The sequence below is a fragment of the Pleuronectes platessa genome, chromosome 15, assembly GCF_947347685.1.
Source record: "Pleuronectes platessa chromosome 15, fPlePla1.1, whole genome shotgun sequence".
Lineage (NCBI taxonomy): Eukaryota > Metazoa > Chordata > Actinopteri > Pleuronectiformes > Pleuronectidae > Pleuronectes > Pleuronectes platessa.
Window position 1 is genome coordinate 6,254,199 of NC_070640.1, and position 25,523 is coordinate 6,279,721.

Below are 25,523 nucleotides of genomic sequence, written 5' to 3' on the forward strand. Positions count from 1 at the left end.
ATAAAGTTGCAATAACCATTTCATAGAAGGATTCTTACCTCTTTTTTGGGGGTTTGTTTAGTTAAAATGACCATTTCAAGTTTTTGCAGAGCCTAAGGTGATTGTGATTTCTTTTAAGTTTCTACCAAAGGTTTTTTAATCCATACCAAAATGAAAATGACATTACAGAGGCACGTTCCCTTAATTTGGGCTGTTTTGATTTTGTATTAAGTTTCATCTGAACATATATAACCATCCACACCCTACAAAATATTACTGATAAACTGACCCACTTATTACTTATGAATTTAACGTACTTTAATAAATTTAATACATGGAAATCTCCATTAGTTTGCCTGCTTGGTAGAAATTCTCCAGAAGCTTTTTCCATCAAAGAAGAGGATGAAAACCAAAAACTCTCAGAAACAGCTGCTTGTACAAAGCTTTTCTCAATGTCCCTCAGGATAAATTAAGTATTCATATATCCATCTATGAAACTGTGCCGTCATGTAAGCCATGCATGACACCCACACACACACACATACACACACACACACAGACTCACATCAAGAAATTAGCAGGTAAATTCTGTGTTTTTACAGCCAGGGCTTAATTTACATAAAGGGGAAGTTACAAACAAGTGTGTGTGTGTGTGCGTGTGTGACGTGGTAGAGGAACGCATGATGTTAATGCTCCACTGTCAACAGTGAACAGTCACTCACGCTCAGCCTCCCTCAGCCTCAGCATCGATCATGGACGCATCCCAAGTGGTGGTGGAGAACATCTACCTCCTGGTCATGGTCACCCTCATCAGCGTCCTGCAGAACAGTGAGTAGAGGAGAGCAGCAGGTGTTTACAATATATTAGAAGTGATGAAATTCGTTCATTTGATTTTATTTATGTTTATCTGTCTGTGTGTTCAGCCTTCTTTGCCCAGAAGGTGGAGAGGGAATGCTTGGCCCACACACCGGCCTCTGACAGAGTGTCCTGTGCCAAGTAAGTTTCTTTTTCTCTCTCATTCTCTCCTAAACACCGACCCAAGTGACACACTGACTTTTATGTTGTATCTATTTCCTTCTAAAAAACTTTGCATCAGGTTTTTCATCCCCGTGGTTGTAATGCTCAATGAGTCAAGCCTCATTTGCCTCACACACAGGGGGACAGTCAATACACAGCAATACAGATTTGAATATTTGCTGGGGAAGCAACAAAGGCCGTTTGTCCACCAGATCTGGCTCAAGTCATTTGAATCACTCACAGGTGGAGGTTTGAAAACGACTCTGTGGGAGATGTTCACACCGACTCGTCTTTCATATGCAACACAAAAGTGTCCAAATCGTGACTTTCACGCTTATTGCAGCAACTGGTTGGCACATGAGTGTTAGTCAACTCAAGAGTCTTTTTTAACCTGAATACTGAACAACGTGTGATGTGTCGTTTTCTGCATTAATTCTGAGCTGCATCACCTATTTTATATTTTGTGTATTTATTTTATATTTACGTAAACAATGTAGCTGTGCAAGTGGCAATAAACATGTTCTCTCTTAAATTATATGTGACTGATCAGAGCGTAGGTCACCTGACATTTGAAAGACTATGCAATAAATTTGTTAATCAGAAGAATATGATAATAAAAAGGCTGCAGGCTCAGACTTGTCTTGTGGAACTCTATTAGTCCATCAGCTGCAACGCACTTCCTGTTTTTAAAAGGAAATATCCGAGCCACATCCTGTCCTGTAGAGGTGATGTTCAGATTTCTTGAATGTGATGCAAACGTTAAGTGACAGTTTAAAACGTTTTTGTATCGAACTTTCTCACAATTTTAATTCGAGCTGTCAACCTCCTCAGGGAGTGATGGGAAGTTTGAAGCTTTCGTAACAAAAATGTTCTAAACCAGTGGTTTGTTGTGAGGTAGCAACAAGTCTACTTGTACACAGGTCCATAATTAATTACCCAAATCACAAAATCCATATCTTAAGAGAAATCTTTTCTGAGCAACTGACCAACTCTATTTTTCTTTATTATTCCTGAAATACGCTGCAAACTTTAATGTGTTCAGGACAAATGATCCATTAAAAATCTGAAAAGGTTAAAGGAACATGGTTCTGTGAACTGAACTTTATTGACCAGCTGCTGACTGGAACACTGGCCTCAGTTTCTTCCTGGTTTTCCATTTCCACTTTGCCCCTCCGACACTCAGAGAACCAAACTGGCTCTTGTGGCTCATGCACAGTTTGTCAAAGCCACTTCTGCTCTGCACTCCTCAGAGGAACGAGGGGTCTGGGATCAGCTGGCGATTGCTTCACACTCTCTCTCACTGCTCCGGACTCTATTGAAACAAACTGTTTACAGAGCCTGTTTACGTTTCTTCCAGTCGTAACTGCATGGACGCGTATCCCACGTTCCTGGCAGTGATGTGGTGTGCCGGCCTTTGTCTCAATCAAGGTAATCCTACACTCGAATCAATCATCGACAGACACACGCCCCAGTGTCAGTGCTGCTTTAGTGGGTCAGGCAGACAAATGAGATGGTTTTGTCGTTGTTGTGATCGTTTTGAAATGTGAATCCACCATTAGAACAAACCTTTTGTCATCGAAGAACCACAACAGCCTGTCTCCAGGCATCAATGTGGGACGACAAGGAATGTCTCATAATCTGCATCCCAGGTCAACGTGTATGTCCAAACTCTGCAGGACGAATGATGAGTCTGTTGTTATCAGTTGAACTCAACTGATAGATGCTGTATCATTTTTACAGCTGCTACGTATTTCACTTATATTTGATGCCCTTTTCCGCTCCAGTATTTATTTGACAGGTATTGACAGATTACCACAGGAGCCCTGGAGCCGATGGGGGTCTTTGTCCTAAAGCTTTTGTTTTTAACATTTTGGGGATTTATTATTTTTACAAAGTTGCACGATAATGAAATTGTCTTAATGCTTTGTAAATCACTGGATGAAGACCATAGACTGTGTATAGATGACACATCTCCACTTCCTCCCACTATCCAGAAATGAAGCCCAAATATCTGCAACGAACGCTGCCATCGTCAGTCTCAGCTGTCAATCATGACGTTTCACCTCATTTCTATATTATTAAATAGCCTGAACAACAAAAACAGAACTTAAACAAACATCTGTGTGATAGGAAGGATCTAAAGTGGCAGACACTCTCTTTGAGAACAAATGTATGTGTACATCATGTCCCGACCGCTAACACGGAGGAGGCTGGGTCCATGCTGCAGCCAGCTACCAGACTGACACTTCGATTTTGAGGAGCTGTCATGTTGTCGTTCTTTATAAAGTTTATTAGTGAATTTTTATATTTATTTATTCAAACTTGTCTTTTCTTTGTCCTTCCTCTGTTTGAAGCTCCTGCCGCCTTCGCTGGGATCATCTACCTGATGGTCAGGCAGAAGTACTTTGTGGGATACCTGGGACAAACCTCTCAAAGGTAAATGGACACAGGTGATCGGGGCTCTGTGTGGGTTTTGAGAGTGACGCCGTGTAACTTGATTATTTTTTCCGTTTTTCCTGCAGCACCCCCGGCTACCTGTTCGGAAAGCGCATCATCTTCTTCCTGTTCCTGATGTGCGTCGTCGGCATCTTCAATTACCTGCTGATGCGTTTCTTCGGCAACGACTATCACGAGCACGTGCAAACCATCACCAACGCCGCGTCGGCCCTTCTCCTCATCCCGTAGAGTCCTGCACGTCACAACACCGCCATCTTTTCACTGATGACAACTGTTGCATTAAAACGGGCCAATGTCTTTGTTTTGTAAAAGCATTTATTGTATTTGAGTTTGGTCAAAAATAGAAAACTCCTCTGAAACTTCTACATTACAATACAAACGTGTGCGAATCAGGATGTAAATGTGTTTACTGATAAAAAAATCTTTCAAACAAATCTATTTAAACGTACAATTTCCATATATAATCTTCATGTCATTCAGAAAATTCCTTGCCAGTCCCCATCTGTAGTTTCAATCCACTGAGCACAAGAAACATTTGGACCCATGCGTCCAACGAGGTAGAACTGGGCCTTCAATGGGAAGTTCGGTATTAGAACCAATCGTCTGTCGATCTAGAAACGCCACCGAACAGACTCTCGATTTATCCCAGATCTTCCTCCGCTGCTGGATCATGTCAGTCTCAACTGCAGAGATACGAGCAGAGTTGAAAGGTTAGAGAAGCCTGAGCATGCTGACGAATCCAGAAATAGATTAAATATGAAATGAGAAGAATACGAGTCAATTACCTTAAAGTTCCTCTTGCTGAAGCCAAACCAGTGAGGGAAATCAAAGAGGGCGTCCGAGTAGTACTTGAGGGTGAAGGAGGCGTCTCTCCACACGGGCTCCACTCTCAGTAGTTTGTCACTTTCCATGTGGATGTTTTTTGCCGCCCAGTTTTCAAGCGTTTCGGCCAAGTCGATCTGACATGAGGAAAATCAGGAAACCATCAGCACATAAGCATCATTGCTTTGGCCCAGATCTGGCTCACATCAGCAGTTTGCTCCAGATCTGGACCACGAGTCAACCAAAGGGGACCTGAGTTAGTTTGGTGCTATTTGGGCCAAATCCACCATTTACCACGTTGGCCACTTCAGGTTCACATCCAGATTACACCTTTCAATGTCAGGGAAATATTTGTTTCGGGAACATTTGCCATTTTTACACGTGGGTTAGGGGCCACAAGAGGGCCGCATCACCGCCTGAAGTGGCCCACGTCCTGCTATCAATGGACAGGGACAACAGAGAGGTTCTGCTCACATCCACCCTGTAGCTTTCTCCAGCGACAGAAGAGATGGTCCAGTCCAGGCCTCGCTCCAGCTGCCACTTGATCAGAGGGTCGCTGCCGTCGATGGACACCACGTACTGCTGCAGCACTGAAACACAAACCGCCCATGTGAGCAAACAGGCACAGAGGACTGAAGGAAAACATGTTGACATGTGGGCTACGTAAGTGCTGGGCTGTCTTTTGTTATTTCTCCACCCCGCCCACTGCAAACTGAGTGTGCAGGCCAGCATGGTGAGTCAGCCCGGCCACCAAACTGCATGCAGAAAGGCCAGTGGTGCCTTCAAAGACCATTTCTTTTTCCACTGCATGATTATGACACTGTGAATTCATGCTGAAAAGGTTCACTCACCTCTCACTTCATTCGCTGCCTTGTTGTGGCCGGCTGAGAAGGGTTCCTGGCAGGCAGACGTCAGCAGATAGATCCTCTTGGACAGGAGGCTCTTTCTCATGCTGGTGTACTCCCACAGATCGTGCAGCTTAACTTTCCTGACACAAATCAGACAGTTTCTCGTGGGTTTCTCACACAGAGTCACATATATAAATACATCTACCCTCATATGTGCAGTCTCTGCTCCGGCTCACCTTCCTGGCGAGTTCTGGAAAACTATTTTCCCTCTGCAGCACTGGAAGTCATCGATGAGCACCAGGACCCTCTCCGGGTCGCTGCGGACTCGGTAACCCGAACCTGGGGCCTCCTCCACGGTGAAACCAGCTGGGGGGTCCCGCAGAAACACCTCCACCTCCGTCACTGTCATCCGGCGGGGGGACGTTTTGTCTGGCGCCATGATGTCACTGATGGTACCTCCTCCTGGAGCCCGCAGCTGTTTATGTCTGAGTGAGGCTACAGGCTGCAGCTTTAATACTCCTCCAACACCACGTCAAGTTAGAGGTGGTGACAAGAGAAGGACTTCTGCTCTCCTCCTACCAAAATAAATCAGATGGATAGCTAGATAGATGGATAGATAGAAAGATAGATAAAAAATGGATAGATAGATAGATAGATAGATAGATAGATAGATAGATAAATGGATAGATGGATAGATAGAAAGATAAATAAAAAATGGATAGATAGATAGATAGATAGATAGATAGATAGACCCACATACAGGACAAGAAACCACTCAAGATTTGTGGTCAAGATTATAAAGTTAAAATTCTCAAATGTAGAGATTTGCAGTTAATATTTTAAGTCGGTTGATCTTCTACTCAATGTGTCAATCAGAAGATTAAGAGGAAACGGATTCAAGTTATTTAAGTACCTCTGTCGTGGAATTGTCACTTTGGTAAAAATAAAAACCTTGATTGAAATGTTCATTTATAAACAATAACTACAAATTAATAAGATGTAGTAATAGTTATATTCACATAACATATATTTTTTGCCGTTCTGCAATTTTCCAGCAATACAAAGTGAAGATAAGACAAAAAAGAAGATCCAGATATAATAAATTATGTGTTTTTGAAGTTTAAATATACACATAATGGTAACTGGTCTTACCCTTCTAAGAAGACATCACTAGACTTTTACTTTGAAGATACATGTATTTACTTCCTATTTCATTCACTCCACAAGTCTTCCAAAGGCTCTCTCATATTTTACAACTGATCAAGTGTTTCAGTCAAGGCTGAAGGAAGATTCACGACATGGTCGAACTTAAAACCACCGATAATTAAGAAACTAATTACAAATACACAAACACAACAGAATGGCTTTTTAGGACTTCTGATGGTGGAATATACGAAACCCCCTGAAGGCAACATTTGGCCTTGTGCTTGGAAATAACAAGAGACATATTATGAGACCAAGGGGAAACTTGTAAACTCTGGTGGACAGTGAGTCACCTGAAGGCCTTGGTGCTGCAGGGACAGTTGGTCTCATGTGCTGCATATTTGACTTTCACACCAACGACTTCTCTGATCACAGTTTGTACAACCAGTGTTTGCTCAAGCCTCGATTTCCTGGATCTGTCGACACAGATTTACAGAAAATCACACACCTTGTTGAGTTCAGACTCATGAATCATCTCTGGTTTCATTGTTCTTTGGTAAGTTTGAACAGTCTCAGCCTATGTACATAAGAACTTTTACTTTCATTCAAACCTCCATTGAAAGCGGCTTTTTCATCTCAGCCTACGTTCACATTATTTGCAAAAAAATGTGACCAGTCACAGCTGTGGTTTCACAGCAGCAGCCGCCTGTTTAATTTGCGTGATTCCATGTTTAGCCACTTTGACTCATTTGTTCTAGATTTTTCCACTGGTCTGAATGGCCAAGGACAGAAAATAGTTTATTTCTGATGCCGCTGCCACAGCTGAGACAGTAAATGGTTCCTGTGCGTCACTGGGAATCAAAAACCATGATGGTTTCACAGACAACGAGGCAGAGAAAGAGGTTTGTATTTGAATTATTATCAACCTTCATACCAGGGCCTGAATGATATGGATGTTTGGTATTTGAGAGTAAAAACATTCTGGTACGGAAATATCAGCTGATGCGTAAAAATCGAACAAATAAACAAAAATATGCAAGGATTCTATTGATGTTTATTTCAAACCCTCATGACAAAGAAATTTAGATGAGGTTTAATATTTTATAATTTAGCAACACTTGATTATACATTTAAACAAGAAAAAACACAACCAAATACAGAGAACTTAAAAATATTGTAGAAATTTGGTCCAACTTTTTTTTACGTCAAATGCAACATAAAATCATTTTGAATAAAGTGATTGAAATAAAATGATTTTTGTGGAGTGAAAGTGAAAAGTACCCGAAAATAGAAATACTTAAGGAGAGTACTGATAGGTGAGAAGCGTACTAAGATAAGATAAAACTCACATAATAAAACTTCATTATTTAACAGGCAAGACAAAATGAGGTAGATAAGAGAATAATATATATATATAAAGATGTATGTAAAAAAAGGCAATAGATTTAAAATAAAAATAACTAAATAAAAGAATGCTGAGTACGTACATTATATACACCTTGTAGTGTATATCTGTATATACGTGTATATATGGACAGGATGATTGGATGAGCAAGTAGAAAGAAGATTGTACATAAACACAAATTTGCAAAATATATTTTCTGTTCTAAATAGGGAAACTTGTTTAAGTAGAGTGTCATGACCAGTGCAATATCTTATTAAAGTACTGCAGTACAATAATTAACATAGTCAATTTACTTATTCATTCGTGTACTAATATAAATCTATATATAAAGTGTCTCAGCTCAGCTGATCTGCAGTGGTGGTGAACTGGTGTCCGCCAGAGGTCGCTGCAGCTCCACAGTGCTCAGCCGCTGTTAGCATGTAGCTAACACGTTCCATCGGCCGCCCTGAAAACACGGAGATTTTAAACGGAGCCGAGGAGGAGTGATGTCGCTCCGGGAGGTGACGGCGGGATGTAAACTGTTCACTGCCCTGCTTCTGATTCTGGGTAAATGCACTTATAGCCGCTACAGCTAATCTGTTTAGCCACATTAAAAGCTACAGTCAACGGTGTTAGCATGAGGTGCTAGCTAACCCGCTAGCTCCCCGGAAGTGAGGTATGAAAGAGACCGGAAGTCGGTTGGATGTGGCCTTCAAAGTAAAAAGCTGTCAATATAGTATGACAGTAGACAGCGTATGTTAGTTTATCGGTTCATATTTTTAGATTAGTTTTTTAGCTATTCAACAGTGTCCATGTTGTGTTTTGGTTTTGATTAAAATGTTGCTAAAACATTTTCATAGTTTGAATTTTTCATTGATTTTGTTTGTGTGAGATTTATAAATATGCAGGAATAATTTACACAGGACATTAACAAGAATATAATGTATTCATAATGTACTATTAATGTGTATGTGTCTATTACTATTCAATATACAGTTTTATTTTATTTTGTATAACAGTTTTTATTTTATTATTACTCCTGTGTGTGATATTGCTTTTTCTTTATTTATCACCTACTTAACTCTGAGGTATTGTGTTGACATTGCGTGGACATCAATGCTGCATCTGTCTCACTGTCTTCAGGTCCCCCTGCTGAAGACAGACACACTGGCTGTGCTCATGTAAGTGCCGCCCCCAGACTCTTGCTGTGATCATTCTTCTTCATGTGGTTCGGCAGTGTGTGTCTGACTAAACCAACTCTGACTCCCTGCAGGCGCTGGAGCAGCAGGAGCCCGCTGCACGCGGAGCTGCTGGTGAGTGAGGAATGTCACCACAGAGGCTCAGATGTTTTCACCCGAGTAGCACACACATACACAGACACACACACAGACACACACTACACAGCCAAACTAATGTTTCCTGGTGCATGTTAATGAGGCTTGATTTTCCGGTATTAACATTCTGTATTTGACATTGTGCCAGTGAGTAAAATACAGTCAAAGAAAAGATGTTATTCACTTTCTTGCCCCGAGCTTCATGGGATGATTGACATGTCGTGAGTGTGTGCACGCTTCACAGGAAGCTACAGCCGCCTCTCAGTCAGTCGAATAGAGAAATAGAACAGGAAAGAAAATCCACCTGCCAGCAACTTTACAGCTCATAAAACATGTTTTATCTCGTTTGTTCAATCTAGACAATACCTGAAGAATAACGATGGTGAGTCATAAGTGGTTGTAAAAGAAGAAGAAGATTTGTTATCTTAGAGGGATTAGTTAAAGTCAACGAGGAAGCTGACTTGCTTGTAATTTACTGTAATTACATGCATTAGGAACCATTTAGAACTAATGTATAATTCATTATTTGATCCCTGTGCGTTCCTCTAACTTCCCCCTGTCTCTTTGAATCACCACAAGTAATTACTCTTTCCTCTCGTTCATCCCTTGTTCTTTCCTGTGAGTGTGTTTCTCAGAACTCGAGGAGGTGGTCTTTGTGATCCAGAGCCAGAGGAACTCCTACCACGCCCGTCGAGGGGTTCAGAGGAGGGCGGAGATTCTGCAGCAGGCGGCTGAACTTGGACAGGTAACATCTGTCAGGCACTGGATGTTTAATGGTCCTTTGAGGCACATGATTAAGTAACATTGGTGCTTCAGACAGGTTTATAAAGAGCAGTGCAGTTAAATATTGCAATCACCATTAGGGGATTCGGAAAGAAGAGCAATCTGGGGTTCTGACATTAACAGGATAATGATGCTGCATTTTTCTTTTCTCAATGTGTGCAAGTGACACTGACCCACATAAAAAGTCAAGGGTCAGGGGTTTGACCTCCATCCTTTGCTCTTGTGTAATACTGTGGTATTACACTGGTACCAATAGGTGTCCCCCTTGTCATAGCACACACTGCTTGAGCTGAGTTCTGTCTGCAGGGTAGCTGTTAAAATTAAGTAGACCAGAGTGAAATGAGATGGACGTGGCTGCCTGGAGCAGAGGCACAGATTTGAAGATTACCTGGTGCCGGGAGAGGAGGTTGTGAAATAAAGAGAGTCTTGCTCTAGTCTTAGATTGTTCCACCAACATCATTTTGAATCCACAATAATAGCATATTTAACATATTTAGAAATCAAACCGAGTCCGTTCTGGATAAGTTAAGATAAGTTAAGTCAGGTTGGGTTTGAGATCCGATCCGATGAGATAAATGGAGGTTAAGTCAAGTTAAGTTAAGTTAATAAGTTGAGATAAGTTTAAGATAATAGGAATTGTATTTACCATCATCTCTGAACTTCGCTGAGTCAGATCAAACCGCAGCCTGTTTACAGCAGTAAAGCCTTGTTTGTGATTGAAGCGACATGGATGTGATTGGATTTGACACGTCTGTGATTGTTTTTGTTTTGAAGCCACGTTTTGTTGTCGTCGTTGTTGTTTTTGTCTGCGGTTGGAGGTGTCTACACACCAATTTCTTCCTGAGAGACAGAGAGAGGAGGCAGTTAGTGAGAACGGTGGGGAGCATCAGTTGTGAAATATACAGTCAACAATCCCTCATTCAGTTGTCGTGTCGCTGCTGTGAGCAGCAGTTAATGCAGCGGGTGACATGTCAGAGAGACACATGAGAGCACAACACAACAAAGATAATGGGTGTGTGTCCCCAGAGGAGGCCGATTGAGACTCAGAATCAGAGATACTTAATTGGTCCCCGGGTGGAAATTAGGATTTGGTTTTTCATGTGCATGGTTTTCTTCATTAATTGGTCTTAAAATAAAATCTGATCAAAGTCACAACGACAAAGAAACACAATGTACTCAAGCTAATGACACAAATAACATGAATCCTTTATTGTGTTTGTGGAACACATGAAACATTCTCAGTTCTGGTGGAAAGAACATGTGAACCCTCGACTGCCGCTTAAAACACAAACTCACAAGAGAAGGAGAGATTTAACAAGTCAATCTTTAGTGTTAGTCGTCTTGAGTCCTTCTCAATATAAAAAAAAAAACGTGACTGACGTGACAGACAGCAACGATATTAATGCTGGAAAGATGTTTCTGCTTTCACACTTATTCATCAGAAGTACCTCCAACCGAAACAGATGCCAGATGTGAAAGAAGAGGGAGTTGTTTTCCCCTTTGGAACAGAGGTGTTGAGAAGTTGTATCCAATATTCAAGTTGATAAGAAATCGCTGTAATGTTGGCTGCTCCATTACTCTGAAAGTGTTTATAGGAGTGTAAAGCTAGTTTATTTTTTTTAAATGGCACATTTGAATGCTTCTGTGTTTTAAACTGGTGAATTGTGCGCGTGCTGACGGGCTGTGGTGCGAGTGTATCGTCCAAATAAAGAGCTGGACGAATCAAAGCCTTCTTTGGATGTGATAGAGCTGGATTGTGGAAAGCTGTTTTGAACAAGGCCAGGTGAATGCGTCACACGGTTTCTGACTGACTTTTAAACACATCTCAAGAAGATTAAAGGTCGTAAACTCTGAAATGCTGCTAGTTTTCTTAATTCATTTCTCTTTCCCACAGCCTGACTTCATATTTATAACTAAAGGTTAACATTTGGATGGTGGCACAGGGCGTCTGTTTGTTATTGTCCAGTAGTAAAGGTTTTTTTATCCCTAAATGTCGCCGCCTGTGGCTCTTTTTTTCCGCCTCATAATCCAAACTCATTACAGATCCGTCTCATTTGGCCACCGCACGACCTTCCACACCACCGCAGCAGGTGGTAAAAATGTCCCCTCAGAACCTGAACTGGCCCGTGTGTCGGCACGCAGACTTGTGGACACACACACACACACACACACACACACACACACACACACACACCTGCTCCCAGTTTCTCATCTTTGCTCCATTGTGCTGCTCATGTGATGCAGTTGCCTGTGGCCACTCGTCCGCCCGTCTTTCTTCTCATCAGCCTGTTTAGCCGCCATCTGCCAGTAAACCAGTTTCTCTTTATTAAAGTGCATCAGAGCTGCCTTGTGGCTGCATTCGGTTCCTGCCTCCCTCTGCCAGCACTGATTCCACCGGCTTATAGTGACCCTCATGGTGTTTTATCTCATACTTTCAGCTTTACTTCCAACAAGTGACACGTTTTTAAAACTTGTTTGTAGATGTTTTGTTGATAGGACAAAGTTTAAATGTAAAAGGGGGAGAGAGTGTTTTATTAATAGGAACTTTTCCATCAAGCTGTTCACTCAAGCATCATGTGGAAGTAAAGCAGCTCTGAAGTGATAACATGACGAATGACATGAATCTTCAGAACAAGAACATCCAGACACAAGAATTCAACATATTTTCCCCCAGGTTCCCTCTCAGTAATATGTTATATGGCAAAAGCCACTAACGTTCTGTCTTATTCTAAAAGGCTCATTCTGTGTGTGACAGGTTTATTTCCAGCTGCAAGTTTGATATAAAGTGGAAAATAAAACTGGACTATGGAGGAATGTCTGCTGTTGCCAGAGGAAGAACGTCAGAGGAAAAAATGAAGGCAATTTGCAGACAAATGAAGATGCATAGAAAGCGTGCACAGTATTGTTGTTGTGGTTGTGCGCGTGAGGAATGCAAGGAAAGAAAGTTGTGTAACAGAAGTGAAGCCAGTAGGGAAGCAGCGACTCCTGCTCTGCACAATCTATATGTCAGAAACCATCGTGACTAATGCTACAGGATATTCCAAACACGTCTTAGAAGGTGGCACGAAACGACTTGTTATGTTGACACAACGATTCTGCTGTTTCAAACACCTCATTAAGAGCTGCGTCCTCATTGTGTTTACACACAAACTGCCTTTGTGTGACTCCAGGTAAAATGGATAGAACTCACAAAGGGACTTGCTCGTCTCAGACAAGAAGGGAAGCACACATTCATCCTCACGACTGTGTCTATATAAATAGCTCCATGGAACAGAGTTGTGAGTTGTTCTGCACAAGTCGCTTGGTGAGGAGGTCGGATCTCAAACAGAAGCTCCTCAAACGAGGCTTTCTCCTTGTTTTATTCCTCTTCGTTTTGAGCCAATAAAAAATCAATTAAAAACAAACCTTGCACGCAGCAGGCTGTGCAGATGTCGTCACTCAACGTGTTGCTGATTAAGGTCTCGCCCCCCCCACCAGCATGTTCAGGTGCATTCAGCAGATCATCTGTCAGTGTCACTGCAGAGTCTTTCATAAGAACAAACCTGAGATACTTTATTTTCATTTTCTGCTTTTGTGTCGGCTTTTTCTTGCAGCTCATTTTTCTTTTTGATCTGCTACGTTTATTTTAAAGATATAACGACTTTTTATATTAAGATTTTACTGTTAAAAACAATACAAAATACTTTGCATTGTTAAAGATTAAAGCAAAGCTATTTTTTTCTTGTGCTGTATTTTAAAAAGCAGTGTTTAGATTGGGACATGTGTTTTGTTCCAGATTTTTATCAAAGACACAAAAAGATGATTTTTATAATGTTATATAATAATAATTATTATAAATGTATATACATTTTTTTCCCAGTTGGAGTACTTTTGATACTTTATTTGGTGATTTATGCATTTGTTCTTTACTTAAGTGGGGGTTTGAATGCAGGATTTCACTTGTCAAAAAGTATTTTACCTTGTTGTATTGGTAGTTGTACCAGGAAATACAATATATCCTAATTGTATGAATGTTCTTCTTCATGTTATTTCACTTCCATACTTGTTCCTGACACCATTGAAACCTGTTTACCTGTATGACTGCATTAAGTTTACATGTAGAGTGTTTGATTGTTCCGTGTTGATCACCTGCTCAAACAGACACACATAGAAAGAGAGATTACACGATTTTTAAAAAATGTTTCTGAAGACGTTTTGCAGTGAATTGTATTAATCTGACTGCAGGATATTGATAGTTTCTTATAATTGACTTGTTTTGTTTCAGGTTGTTCCGGTTGTTCTTCTTCTTCATGAGCTGTCGGCGTTTGCAGGGGATTGGAGTATCCTGCCTGCGCTTCCCCAGTGAGTTAAGAACCCGCATGTGGAGAATATATCAAAACAATCAAATCACAATCCATAAAGCTTGATTGGATGAAGCATTAATGATGAGCTGATGGTTTCTTATGGATCTTTCCAGTCTCTCTGCCACATTCGGCCAATCAGCTTCCTGGTTTTTCTTCATAGAAGAGGAAACCAGAGTCTCACTGGCTGCTCTGCTGCAGGTGCTCCACAGGTATCAAGTCCACGAGGTGAGACGCAAACAAGCACCCTGAAATAAAAACATAAAACCGACAAAACTAACGATATTCAGTTTTATGCAAAAGCTGTTTTGGTGATTTTGGCTCAGTTTCCCCCTGATCTAACCGCAGCACCTGCATGTTTCATATCTCTGACTCTCCGATGAGGTTACAGGTTTCCCTCAGATGACTCTGTTCCACATCAATGCTGCATAATGTAACCGTGCACCACCACTCCTGTGTTCGCTAAAACTTCCTGCAGGCACTTTCTAAGCCTGTTGGCACATCTGGCATTGTGGGACAGACACTGACGCCTTTTTAAACATCTGATTCTTGAAGGCGAGCATGTCACCGAAATGTTTAAACCCTGGCGGCTTTTTAAATCCTTTAACAAGTAGAAGGTGTCTTATCTTTCACATTTCACATTTTTCCCTTTTCACATGTCACAGGAATGGTTTCTGGGTAAACGGCTCCATGACAGCGAGGCTTCCATCATCCACCATTATGCTTTCTCTGAAGACCCCAGTTCCTTTGGTTACCCTGACCCAGCAGCAGGCTGGGCTCTCAGCACCCCCCTGCTCCACAGGTGTGTGTGTGTGTGTGTGTGTGTGTGTGTGTGTGTGTGTGTGTGTGTGTGTGTGTGAGAGAATCATAGTGTAACTGACAGGCTAAATATGCCTGAACTCAAAACAGGCACTAAATTAATATAAAACAGTCACTAAGTCAGTTTTATAAAGGTCTGTAAAAGGTCCCAGAGTAATGTATCTTTAGAATTACTTTTTAATTAATTGAATATAGACTCATGATGAAATCTTTACCAATTAATTTATTCAGTCTTTCAAATCTAGAGCTTGAGGCGCTTTCCATTGGCTGTGTATTCGTACCTAAAAAAACAACAACACATATTTAATTTAAAACATGAAACAGGAGACCAGACTCAAAGGAAACCAGTTAATCGAATCAGGACTTCCTCTCTGTGCATCCCCTTTTCCAATCTGCTCTTCTTCTTCTTTTGTTTTCAGACTCACTGAGCGGATCCAACACGGGAGTCTGAAGTCAGACTTTACCATCGACTTGAAGCATGAGGTAACTTTAAGTTTCTTGAATTGTGTGTGTGTCTGTGTGTGTGTGTGTGTGTGTGTGTGTGTGTGTGTGTGTCTCCTCCACTATAATAAATAAGTTATGCTTAAAACTTGGATCATTATAATTAGTGTCAGAATTTGTCCGGTCTCCTGCTGGCGTGATGTTGACAGACGGCACTGCCCCGGTGACTGATGACTCTCTAGTTGAAAAGCTCTCAGACTCAACGCCTGCACCTGCTTGTGACAGATTGTCCGTTTGTGGTTTCCAGACCCTGCAAAGTTATTAATTGATCCTTTTTCAAATTGGAATTCATAGCCCTAGCCTGAGCGGCCCCCTTTGACATCCTCCAATGACTTATGGGTAATAAAAAAGAAATCATTGGCTGTCTGGGTGTAAATGACCCAGACCGAGTTCTGAGGAGCTCCAGAGCTGCCAGGAAGTCAGAGCCTTTCACTGTCGGAGGAGCTGTGGTACTCGTTCCGACACTGAACCGGCAACTTTATGTTTACAGGACAACGATAACATGTCACTAATCACTGTTCCCTCATGCAGCCGAAATTCCTTTTCATGTGTTTTCAGATTGCTTTGTTTATTTGGGACGAAGGAAAAGGTCCAAAGCTGACAGCAGTTCCAGAGTTTTGCACAGAGCCGAGAGCAAACTGCGCTACCACATTTACAACCTACCTGCCTAACTGTGTACGTACAGCTCTTATTTATGACCTTTACATCATAAGACCTTGATCAATCATTCACCTATTTTGGAGATTTTCCCTTGTTTACAAAAACTTGCTGCAGATACCCTCCCAAGTTCTATTTACTCCAAGTTCGTCCATACATTGTTAAATCCATTTTTCCATTTACTCACTTGTCACAGTTTCCTAAAAAAGAATGACTCATACTTTTCCATCACACTTTGAGACCCGTCACACACAAAGAACATATTCATTTGTACCGAATATTCTTCGGAGGTAGCAAATTGAAACCGAAAGGACGTGAATGAGGAATAACATTCTTATTACGGTCGGTCATTTTCACACCTGAAATGAGAAGTGAGTGAAAAAATAAATCCACAGATCTGTACAGAAAACCCAAATGGAAAACATAGCTGTGAGTCGCCTCGCCCCCCCCCCCCCCCCATAATACTGTTAGAACTGCGTGTGCCTCATTCTGCCTCAATTTGACGACTCCATTACATTCTGTATACGTAAGCTACGCCTCATTCTGTGTGTGTGCTCCTGGTCACCTTTAGCCATCTTCTTTCTTCCATGTTTGTTCTATGCAGAGGGGCATCGACTTTTTTCTCTCCGTCTTTTCAGGGAGGTTCGGTCTCGAAGGATGACGTATTTGTTGCTGTGAAAACTTGCCAGAAATTCCACAGGGAGCGAGGTGTGTGTTAGTTTCGACCCATCGGTTTTAGATGAATACTGTTTCATGAATGACCTCCAACAAGCAGCTTATGAGCCGAGAGGGAAGCCAGAATAATCAATGGATCTTGATGGGGAAAAAAACAGGGGACTGATAACTATTAGAGAATGTAATTTGGCGCAGTCTGATTGAAGCTGAGGGGAACTGTTGGGCCTCGGTTGATGGTTGTGCTCGTCTGAGTGAATCAACCAAACCAGCCAACATCACCTCCCAGCTGGAGTTGATGATATTCTGCAGTGTGTGATCATTTACCTCAGTTAAAGTACCAGTGCATGAATGTAAAAGTAATTGATTTAAAGCCCAATCTCCAGCATTCATGGTCTAAATTCATAAACATGGAGGAATATTATCAACAATATGCACGTGGCATAAAGATAATGGTTCCTTTAATTGGTTATTTGATGTGTAACATTGTGAGATTTAGTTTATTTTAATTAGAGAATCAATTAGGATTAAATATAATGAATTCATGTTCATTTACTTGGTTTCCTGTTTAACTTCACAACCTCATCCAGACTGTATGTTTGTGTAATTACCTAAAACACTGATGTTGGTTTTTAGAGTTGAACGAGACAGTAGTTCAGGAGGGACTCACTTTGTTCAGGATGTTCTCATCTGCTTTTTAATTTAATTAATTAATATGTCGTTATTTATTTTTTAAAGATTAAATAAATGAATGATTGTTCGCCACATTTGAGGGAGGAAAATGATTGATGGGAGATAGTTATTGATATTTTTTATTTACTATTTTCAATGCAGATACAGAAAGTAAACTTATGGTTAACTTGTGTTATATACAAAGACCTTCTGATGGTTTTCTCCCTCCAGTCAATATCTTCCTTTTATAATTACGAGTATTTCCAAGTACCTCTTGATCTAATAATGTGCCCCCCCCCCCCCCCCCCCCCCCCCCAACACTCCTCACAGTGCCAGTGGTGAAAGCAACATGGGAGAGTGACGCCGGGTTTCTGGAGTATTACAGCGACGTCATTGACGCCTCGATACCCACCATCAGCCTGGGAGTGCCCAACACCGAGAGAGGTGAGCTGAGCATCAGCAGCGTTCATTGATCCCTGCAGCACAGATCTACAGCTCAGACATAGGAGGGTGGATTGTGATAGAGACTCCATCCATAAGATGCATTCAGCTCACAACAAGACCTGACCTGACCCCCCCCACCCCCCTGCCCCCAAAGCCACTGACTTGCCTGTGTTCTTTTTCTGTATTAAATCACCACGTTGTGAAGGTTGAAGTTGCTCTTCACCTTCTTTTGTCCTCCTGATTGGAGGCAACTGTTAGCCGGAGAAAGTCTTTCAGCCTCCTGAGGGAGAGGCCCCTGACCTCCTCTCTCACATACTTGAAGTGCACCACAGGCGGATGACTTACTGTGCGGACAGATCCACAACTGATTCTGACGACTGGAGAGTCCAACTGAAGCACAGCAGAATATGGCTTAAACTCTCAAAGACAGCTTTTCTCTGGCTTTGAGAGTATCCGCCAGAGAAAAGCTGTCCTCTGGATAGAAGACAATGGAACCTCCTCAATATGCTTTATAGTTGAAAAACAATAACTGCACTAATGATCAGCTTTAGTGTGAAGATGACACACACAGCAATCAGCCACATAAAAAAAAAAAACGGCAGCTCTGACCTGTGGAATCCACCAGACGTCTGGTCTCAAGACGTTAGCAGCAGATCGTTGAAAAGTGGGTCTTCTATGGATTAGACTGGTTTTTCAGCATATCCCACAGATTATTGGGAATTTGGCAGCCAAGTTAGAACCTTGAATCCTTTGCTGTGTTCCACATACAATTCCTTATCCCGTTGATATAGGCCACTTCCAGGGCAGCCTCGCGACCAGGTGAGCTAGCAGGTACTGAGGCTGGAGCCCTCCTGCAGCAGGTTTGGTTCTGACCCGGCCCTTTGCTGAGGGTCCTCCCTACTCTCTCTCCCCAGCAAATGGCCATAAATGGCTGTACATGTTGGTAATTGGTCCGTGTCGATAAAACACAAACCTGAATCCCAGTAATCCGAGCACCACACTGACTCTGCTGGCTTGCCTTCCTCCCACAGTACATCCTGCAGCAACTCTTCTCCTGGTTAATGATGTGCACGCTAACGGCTGGTGCTCATGTCAGCCTCTGAACTCTGACAGATTCAAGTGGCTCACACCCTCACATCTGCCCTTTTTTCCCTCCTTCCATCAACTTCAAACACTCACTGCCTAATATACCTCACTCCTCCACAGGTGTAAGGAAATAACCAATCTGAGGTTTGAACATTGTACAGACATCAGTGTGTGTCTGTATTAGGTGTGTTCTTGTCTGAGCTGACCCCTGATTACAGCACACATCCTCCTGCGTCACTCCCTCTAATGTGCCTTCACACAGCAGGCACAGTGTCAGCGACACCTCCAGCTCTTCCTCGTGTTCCTCTTTAAATTCCTCTCTCTGCTCCTGTTCACAGGCTGAAGGAAGTGTCATAGAGCCTCTTCTGTCCCATCGTCCTCTTTTGTATTTCCATCACTGATTAATGCTTCCCAAGCTTATGCTTTACAGACAGGAAAGAATTGACACAAGAAAGATGGCATGTTGTATTTTCTTTTTGTCTCTTATGAACACCTACACTGATTTGGTTTATTAGGTTCACCTCAGTGAGACAAACTCAGTCCTTTAATAAATCTCACCTTCATGATGGTTGTAATGTTTATTTCTTATGTGCGATTTTATAGAGTAAAATGAAATTGTATGAATATTTTAGAGGCAGCAGTTTGTGTTGCTGGTGATTTGTATTGTAGTAAAAGGACTGTTTCTATTATTTATTTGTATATTAATAAGGATGGACTATAACATGTCTCTGAAGTTCATAAAACGGGATTATGGATGTAGATTTCTTGATTGTTGTCTTATTTATCTAAATTTGTTTTACCACATCCCTTCATCTCTTTACTTCCATGTGTGCACACTGTTCCTTCTTTCTTTTTTTGTCTTGATAGTTTCATTTTTCTTCCAAATCATCTTTTCGAGATTGTGAGCATTCCTCTCTGACCTCTCTCTCTCTATCTATCTCTCTCGCTCTCTCTCCCTCTCTCTCTCTCTTTCTCTCAGTCCTTTGTGAGGTTTCTGCTCTTCTGGCGTTTTATGAATCAATATCCTCCAGGATCAGAGCCAGTGACGTTCTCCATCCATCTCACACTTGACGTCTTTATGTTGTGTCACTGCAGGACACTGTGGGAAGACATTTGCCATCTTGAGGCGGTTCCTTAGAGACACTGGGCCAAAGGCTGACTGGCTTCTCATTGTTGATGACGATACACTCATCAGGTAACTGGCAAAAAAGTTTTTCTTTGACTTATGACTTATGAATACAGTTTGTATTTGTACTTTTGACTCGTGTCTCAAAGCGCTGCTGCTGGGAGAACTGGCTCTGTTTAGGACTCTCCAGCTCTCAGTCCTTACAAACGTCTCCACCTTATTATTGTTCACATCTGCGAGGGGTTGATTTAGCCTCCTCGGCAGGATCCTGTGATTGTGACAGGTTGATTGGAGTGAGTTGCAATCACAAATAGTTTTTTCAGACTTTGAAAATGTGAAAAGAGTTTTCAGTCCAGATAAACGCACACTGTCCCCAGTCGAGCTCCAATCTGACAAAACAAGAGACAACCTGAAGATGGTGTGGGAGGAAAGTGGTTTGAAACAACTCAAGAAGCGGTTTTAATCTGCCTACAAACCCACTAACCTGCTTTAAAGGGTGACCTCTGAACTCCTCACAGACTATTCAACCTAGAACATGCACACATGCACCTCACTTGTTGGTCTTTGTCCGTTTCAGTTTACCCAGGTTGCGGCGACTGCTGCGCTGCTATGATCCAAAGGAAGCGGTGAGCCTCGGGGAGAGGTACGGCTACAGCCTGATTAACCACGGATACAGCTACACCACAGGAGGAGGAGGGTGAGGCTGGTGACAATAAAATGAAAAACTTGAAAGTGATATAGCATATGGCAGATTAAAAAGTTTTGTTTGGTTGGAATCAAATACAGTTTTGAAGGGATTTGACGATTTATTATTTATTTAATTACCAGAATTACATTAAAGAGCTACTGAGTGTGTGTCAGAGAATCACACAGCTGCAAATACATTCACTATCAGTCACATTTTGGGTCAATTACATCCCTTTATAATTTAAATCTGGGCGTGTGTGTGTGTGGGTGTGTGTAGGATGGTGCTAAGTAGGCCTGCAGTCTCCAGGATCGTCTCCAGTGGTTGTAGATGCTACACTGATGATGCTCCTGACGACATGGTGCTGGGCCGGTGCTTCACTTCCCTCAATGTCCCCATCACACACAGTCCACTGTTCCACCAGGTACAGACACAGACACACACACACACCGTAACCTTCAGAGGAATTCAATATAAACAAGGTTGGATGATCACGTTAACTTTACAAATGTCAGGTTTTTAGCCGCCCCCTGTAAAGAAACAAATAAAACTGTGTGTTCAAACAGGGGCTCCTGGAAATAATTATATAACTTGTTACTTATAATGGGGATGAACATTTGTTCACTTGCAATAGATTGAAAATGTAACAACACATCCCTGTACAAGTTTACATACAGTTCTTATATGTTTTCATATGCATTGGATTAAGTTTCCAATAATAATTAATCAAAGACTTAACATCTATTCTAGCTTCTTGTAGAAAATGATCTGCTTCTATAAACTCAACACAACCTCTTTGTCTTCATCAACTCTCTTTGAGCTTTGTCTCTAATGTTCTCAGAATAAAGTCTAACAAAGTTCTCTGGAGAAAACTCCTGATGCAGCTCCTCAAGTTATAGACGAGTAAAGAAAGATGCTGCCAAAGTGACTCCCCTGACCAATTACTGTGAAAATCCTCTGGCCCATGTTGAACCTCTAGAAAATACAGACAGTTTGGGATTCAAACAGACTTTATGTTGTGTTTTCAGAGAGGCACTGATGAGCTCAGGCTCCTGGGACCAATATGTCAGTGCAGTAGTTTGATAGAAACAGTAGATTTACTGCTGTAGTCCGTCTTAAAAACCAATATACTTGTGATTAATGAATTTGGTAAAGAGAGGAAAGTTCAGACAGGGTCTCTTATGAGATAACACTTGTCTTCTAAAGAGTCTGGGTGTCATCGTCGATGGCTCACTCTCCTTCAAATCTCATATCAACATCACCACCCGCACCGCCTACTTCCATCTCCGTAACATAAATCGCCTCCGTCCCTCCCTCACCCCCCAATACCACCTCTATTCTTGTACATAGCCTTGTCACCTCCCGTATCGACTACTGTAATTCTCTCCTCTTTGGTCTCCCCCAGAAATCCCTCCATAAGCTCCAACTGGTCCAGAACTCAGCTGCCCGTATCATCTCCCTCACCCCCTCTTTCCACCACATCACCCCCATCCTACAGCAACTCCACTGGCTTCCAATTCACTTCCGTATCAACTTTAAAATTCTTCTTCATACTTTTAAAGCCATCCACAACCTTGCCCCTCCCTACCTGTCTGACCTCCTTCACACTGCCACCTCCACCCGCTCCCTCAGATCCTCCTCTTCCATCCATCTAACTGTCCCCTCTGCCCGGCTTACCACCATGGGGAGCAGAGCTTTCAGCCGCTCTGCTCCCAAACTCTGGAACTCACTCCCACCTGACATCCGAAACATTGACTCCTTCCCTCAGTTCAAATCCTCTCTCAAAACCCACCTTTTCAGGATTGCATTCTCACTGTAGTTGCCATGCTGTTTTTACTTGCACTTTTAATTTTAATTGTTTTGTTATTTGTTTGCTCCTGTTTTAAATTGTAAAGCGTCCTTGAGTGACATGAAAGGCGCTGTGAAATAAAATGTATTATTATTATTATTATTATTCTTGTTCTCGACGAAGGATATCCTGAGGTAGAGATTTAAATGAAAATGTACTTTATGGATCTTTGTTTTCTGATTTTCTACCATTGAGATATAAATGGGGGAAAATGGTACAAAGTGATAAGATGAAAATGTTGATTCGCTCCAGACAGAAACCTGACGTGTTATCTCAGAGAATCAGCTCTTGTTTTTAATGTTGAGCTTCTGCTGAGGGCTCTGGATTGGAAAATGACTTTCCACTAATGAATATACATGAGGAATAAATGGTTTTCAGATAAGACAGCTCAATGCGTTGTCTACTTGACTTTCAAAGTACACACTGGACAACTTGCTGTCTTGTGGTTCGGAGTCTTGCAGTCGTCCTGAGCTCATACTACATGGCCGACTGACAGGGGCTCACAGACTCCAGGATCTTTCACCTGCAGAAACACCCGACTAGTATGATTGGTCCCCGCGTCCTGTGCTCTGATTGGCTATATTTGTGGCTGATTCATGTGGATATGCAGCCTGCTAGAAGCCGACTCACGTCTTTGAAGAGTTCACTCTTTGCAATTGGCGACTGTTGATCGAACGCCAATTTGGCTCTGATCTGGGGCTTTTCTTGGCAAGTGAAAAATCTGACTAAAAATCATGGGGTGTGAACTAGACTAGAGTTTTGGAATCAGAGACGTTTGATAGAAGGTGCAATAAAATGCTATTATTGTGCCTATAAAACTATAATTCTGTTAGTTGCTTTAACTGAAGAAGAAGGCAGCTAATCATCAACTTGGCCAAGACACAGTGTTATTCTGCAGTGAGGGAGTCAGGAGGAAGCGCGTCTATCTGTCTGTGGATCAGTGTGAAGGTTTCATGTGTGATGCTGTCGTGTCATCTCTTTGTTTCCGCTGCCTTCCCTGAAATCATCCCTCACCTTTCTGGTTCAGAGACGTGCAAACAGAAACTTCTCTCAGAGCCCAAAATGCTCCAAGTGTTGATGAGAGCCAGATTCAAAATATTGAACTTCACTCTCCAATATCAGGTGACGCGCTGCACGATCCTTGCTTCATGTTACCCTTCCCTGAGTGTCGTGGGGGGGGGGGGGACGACAGAAAGACTAGCTTGTGGGTCACGGAGGCTACGACAACAGAACACTGAGCTGCGCTACCCTGAGGGGAGAGTCCGATAGTTTGCAGCGGTGGGAATCCTCTGAATACATGAAACGTGAAACACTAAGCGCAGCACACACACTGACCCAAACGGCTTGTTTTTGATATCTTAGGCCCGACCAGATGACTACAACCACACGCTGATCTCCTTGCAGCAGGCCATCTCCTTCCATAAGCACTGGAACGTAGATCCCGTGGCCGTCTACAGACTTTGGCTGCAGGAAACGCCCCCACGAGATGAGCTGTAGAAACACGGCACAGTAACAAACTGTAGAAACCGTAGTTTGTTTCACTGTAGCGTAAAGTTAACGATGTGCAAAGTCAATCAATATTTTTGATATCAGTATTAAATCTAATGTCTGTGTGCAGGTGCAATGGATGGCAGAACATTACGGACAGGGTGCGTTTCTCCAGAGCTCATCATCTTGGACAAACAAACTGCACATTCAAATGACGTCTGAATAACTTTACCCTGAAAGGAGTTTTGCAAAACAAAAATTTTTAATGCAGCAACGTGTGTATGAGGCTTTAGATATATAATTTATTGAAGAGTGATTATTTCCATGTATTATTTTTATGTTTGACAAGCATCGTTTTGACTTGCTAACCAGATCTTTGCATTTTTCCTGATTGAATTTCTGTTTGTTTTGTATCTGTGAAGAAAAAGGTTTACCAAGTCGATAATAACCGCGAGTGATTCTCTGAAGGAGGATTTTTCAATAGAATTTATTAGAATTTAATATATTTGTGAGGCTGTCTGTGTGAGTGTGTGTGTGTGTGTGGGTCTGTGTGTCAGTAAGGGTGGATGCGTGTGGACGGATGTGAGAGTAATTATGACCACAGCTGGCGTTTCCTGGAGTTATATGGACAGAAAATAAAACATTAATCCAGTTGGATAACCAACTTTTATTTGTGTGTTTTTATTTGTTTTATGTCACAGACACACGCAGACAGGAACAGGGCACCTTTCCTCTTCTCTGCCTCCGGCTGCGTGTTGTTTCATTTCTCCAGACGTGTCGTCCCCGTTGAGTTTCCTGTGTCATTGTGACTTCAGTTACTATAGCAACAGGGATATTAACTGTGACGATGACGATGTCTCTATCAAAGCTCCGTGTGTTGACATATTGTGTATCAGCTTTCATTACAGATAATACAAACACAACACTGCCACATAGCTAAATAGCAGATGTTCCTTATCGCTTCATTTGCTTCTGGTCTCAGTCGGTATAATTGGCTTTCGTGTGGTTTGTTCCTTCTGTGTGAGCGCGACAGAGATGAACGCTTTAATACTTACATCACGTCAGGATTGATAGAATAACAAGCCGCCTCCACTTTGCTCTTCACGAGTCTCAAAAGTCCCATTATTAAATTTCCTAATCTGCACGGTCGCAGGCCTATCATTACATCGCTCCTTCCATGTGTAGATGAGACGTTTCCAACTTCACACAGTCGGATCCCTCTGTTCTTCCCACACTCTCATTCAAACACACACACATGGGAGTCATTGGTGCAGTGAGGTTTCATAAACCTCCGAGTGCAGGACACTCTTCCAGCTCTGCCCTCCACACAGAAAAGCTGTTGCTTTGGCTGCTGAATCAGCTTCGAATCTGCAGCGGCATCCATCCAGTCTCCAACTCTCCAGCCATCAATGAGCGG

At 42.1% G+C, this 25,523-nt stretch overlaps 3 protein-coding genes across 7 annotated transcripts; 2 read left to right on the forward strand and 1 right to left on the reverse strand.

Moving 5' to 3' along the window:
- Positions 1 to 647: 647 nt before the first annotated feature.
- On the forward strand, positions 648 to 3,750 carry alox5ap (arachidonate 5-lipoxygenase-activating protein). Its single transcript, XM_053441722.1, has 5 exons — positions 648 to 807; positions 903 to 975; positions 2,354 to 2,424; positions 3,351 to 3,432; positions 3,519 to 3,750. Exons 1-5 carry the CDS (start codon positions 732 to 734, stop codon positions 3,679 to 3,681), a joined length of 465 nt encoding a protein of 154 aa, XP_053297697.1. The 5' UTR covers positions 648 to 731; the 3' UTR covers positions 3,682 to 3,750.
- LOC128457156 (mesenteric estrogen-dependent adipogenesis protein) lies at positions 3,751 to 5,662 on the reverse strand. Of its 2 annotated transcripts, XM_053441720.1 has the most exons (5): positions 5,360 to 5,646; positions 5,127 to 5,263; positions 4,750 to 4,865; positions 4,239 to 4,412; positions 3,751 to 4,136 (listed from the first exon to the last, which is right to left on the reverse strand). In XM_053441720.1, exons 1-5 carry the CDS (start codon positions 5,560 to 5,562, stop codon positions 4,122 to 4,124), a joined length of 645 nt encoding a protein of 214 aa, XP_053297695.1. In that variant the 5' UTR covers positions 5,563 to 5,646; the 3' UTR covers positions 3,751 to 4,121. The 2 variants fall into 2 exon arrangements, with proteins under 2 accessions (XP_053297695.1, XP_053297694.1); XM_053441719.1 differs by having other exon boundaries at positions 3,751 to 4,412; positions 5,360 to 5,662.
- Positions 4,047 to 24,774, forward strand: b3glctb (beta 3-glucosyltransferase b). Of its 4 annotated transcripts, XM_053441716.1 has the most exons (18): positions 4,047 to 6,822; positions 7,025 to 7,168; positions 8,003 to 8,217; positions 8,794 to 8,831; positions 8,924 to 8,963; positions 9,620 to 9,729; positions 14,032 to 14,108; positions 14,224 to 14,335; positions 14,773 to 14,909; positions 15,346 to 15,409; positions 15,986 to 16,102; positions 16,723 to 16,792; positions 17,759 to 17,872; positions 20,054 to 20,153; positions 20,662 to 20,781; positions 21,049 to 21,193; positions 23,981 to 24,137; positions 24,237 to 24,774. In XM_053441716.1, exons 3-17 carry the CDS (start codon positions 8,157 to 8,159, stop codon positions 24,113 to 24,115), a joined length of 1,440 nt encoding a protein of 479 aa, XP_053297691.1. In that variant the 5' UTR covers positions 4,047 to 6,822; positions 7,025 to 7,168; positions 8,003 to 8,156; the 3' UTR covers positions 24,116 to 24,137; positions 24,237 to 24,774. The 4 variants fall into 4 exon arrangements, with proteins under 4 accessions (XP_053297691.1, XP_053297690.1, XP_053297692.1 ...); XM_053441715.1 differs by having other exon boundaries at positions 4,047 to 7,168; XM_053441717.1 differs by having other exon boundaries at positions 4,047 to 7,168; positions 23,981 to 24,127.
- Positions 24,775 to 25,523: the final 749 nt, after the last annotated feature.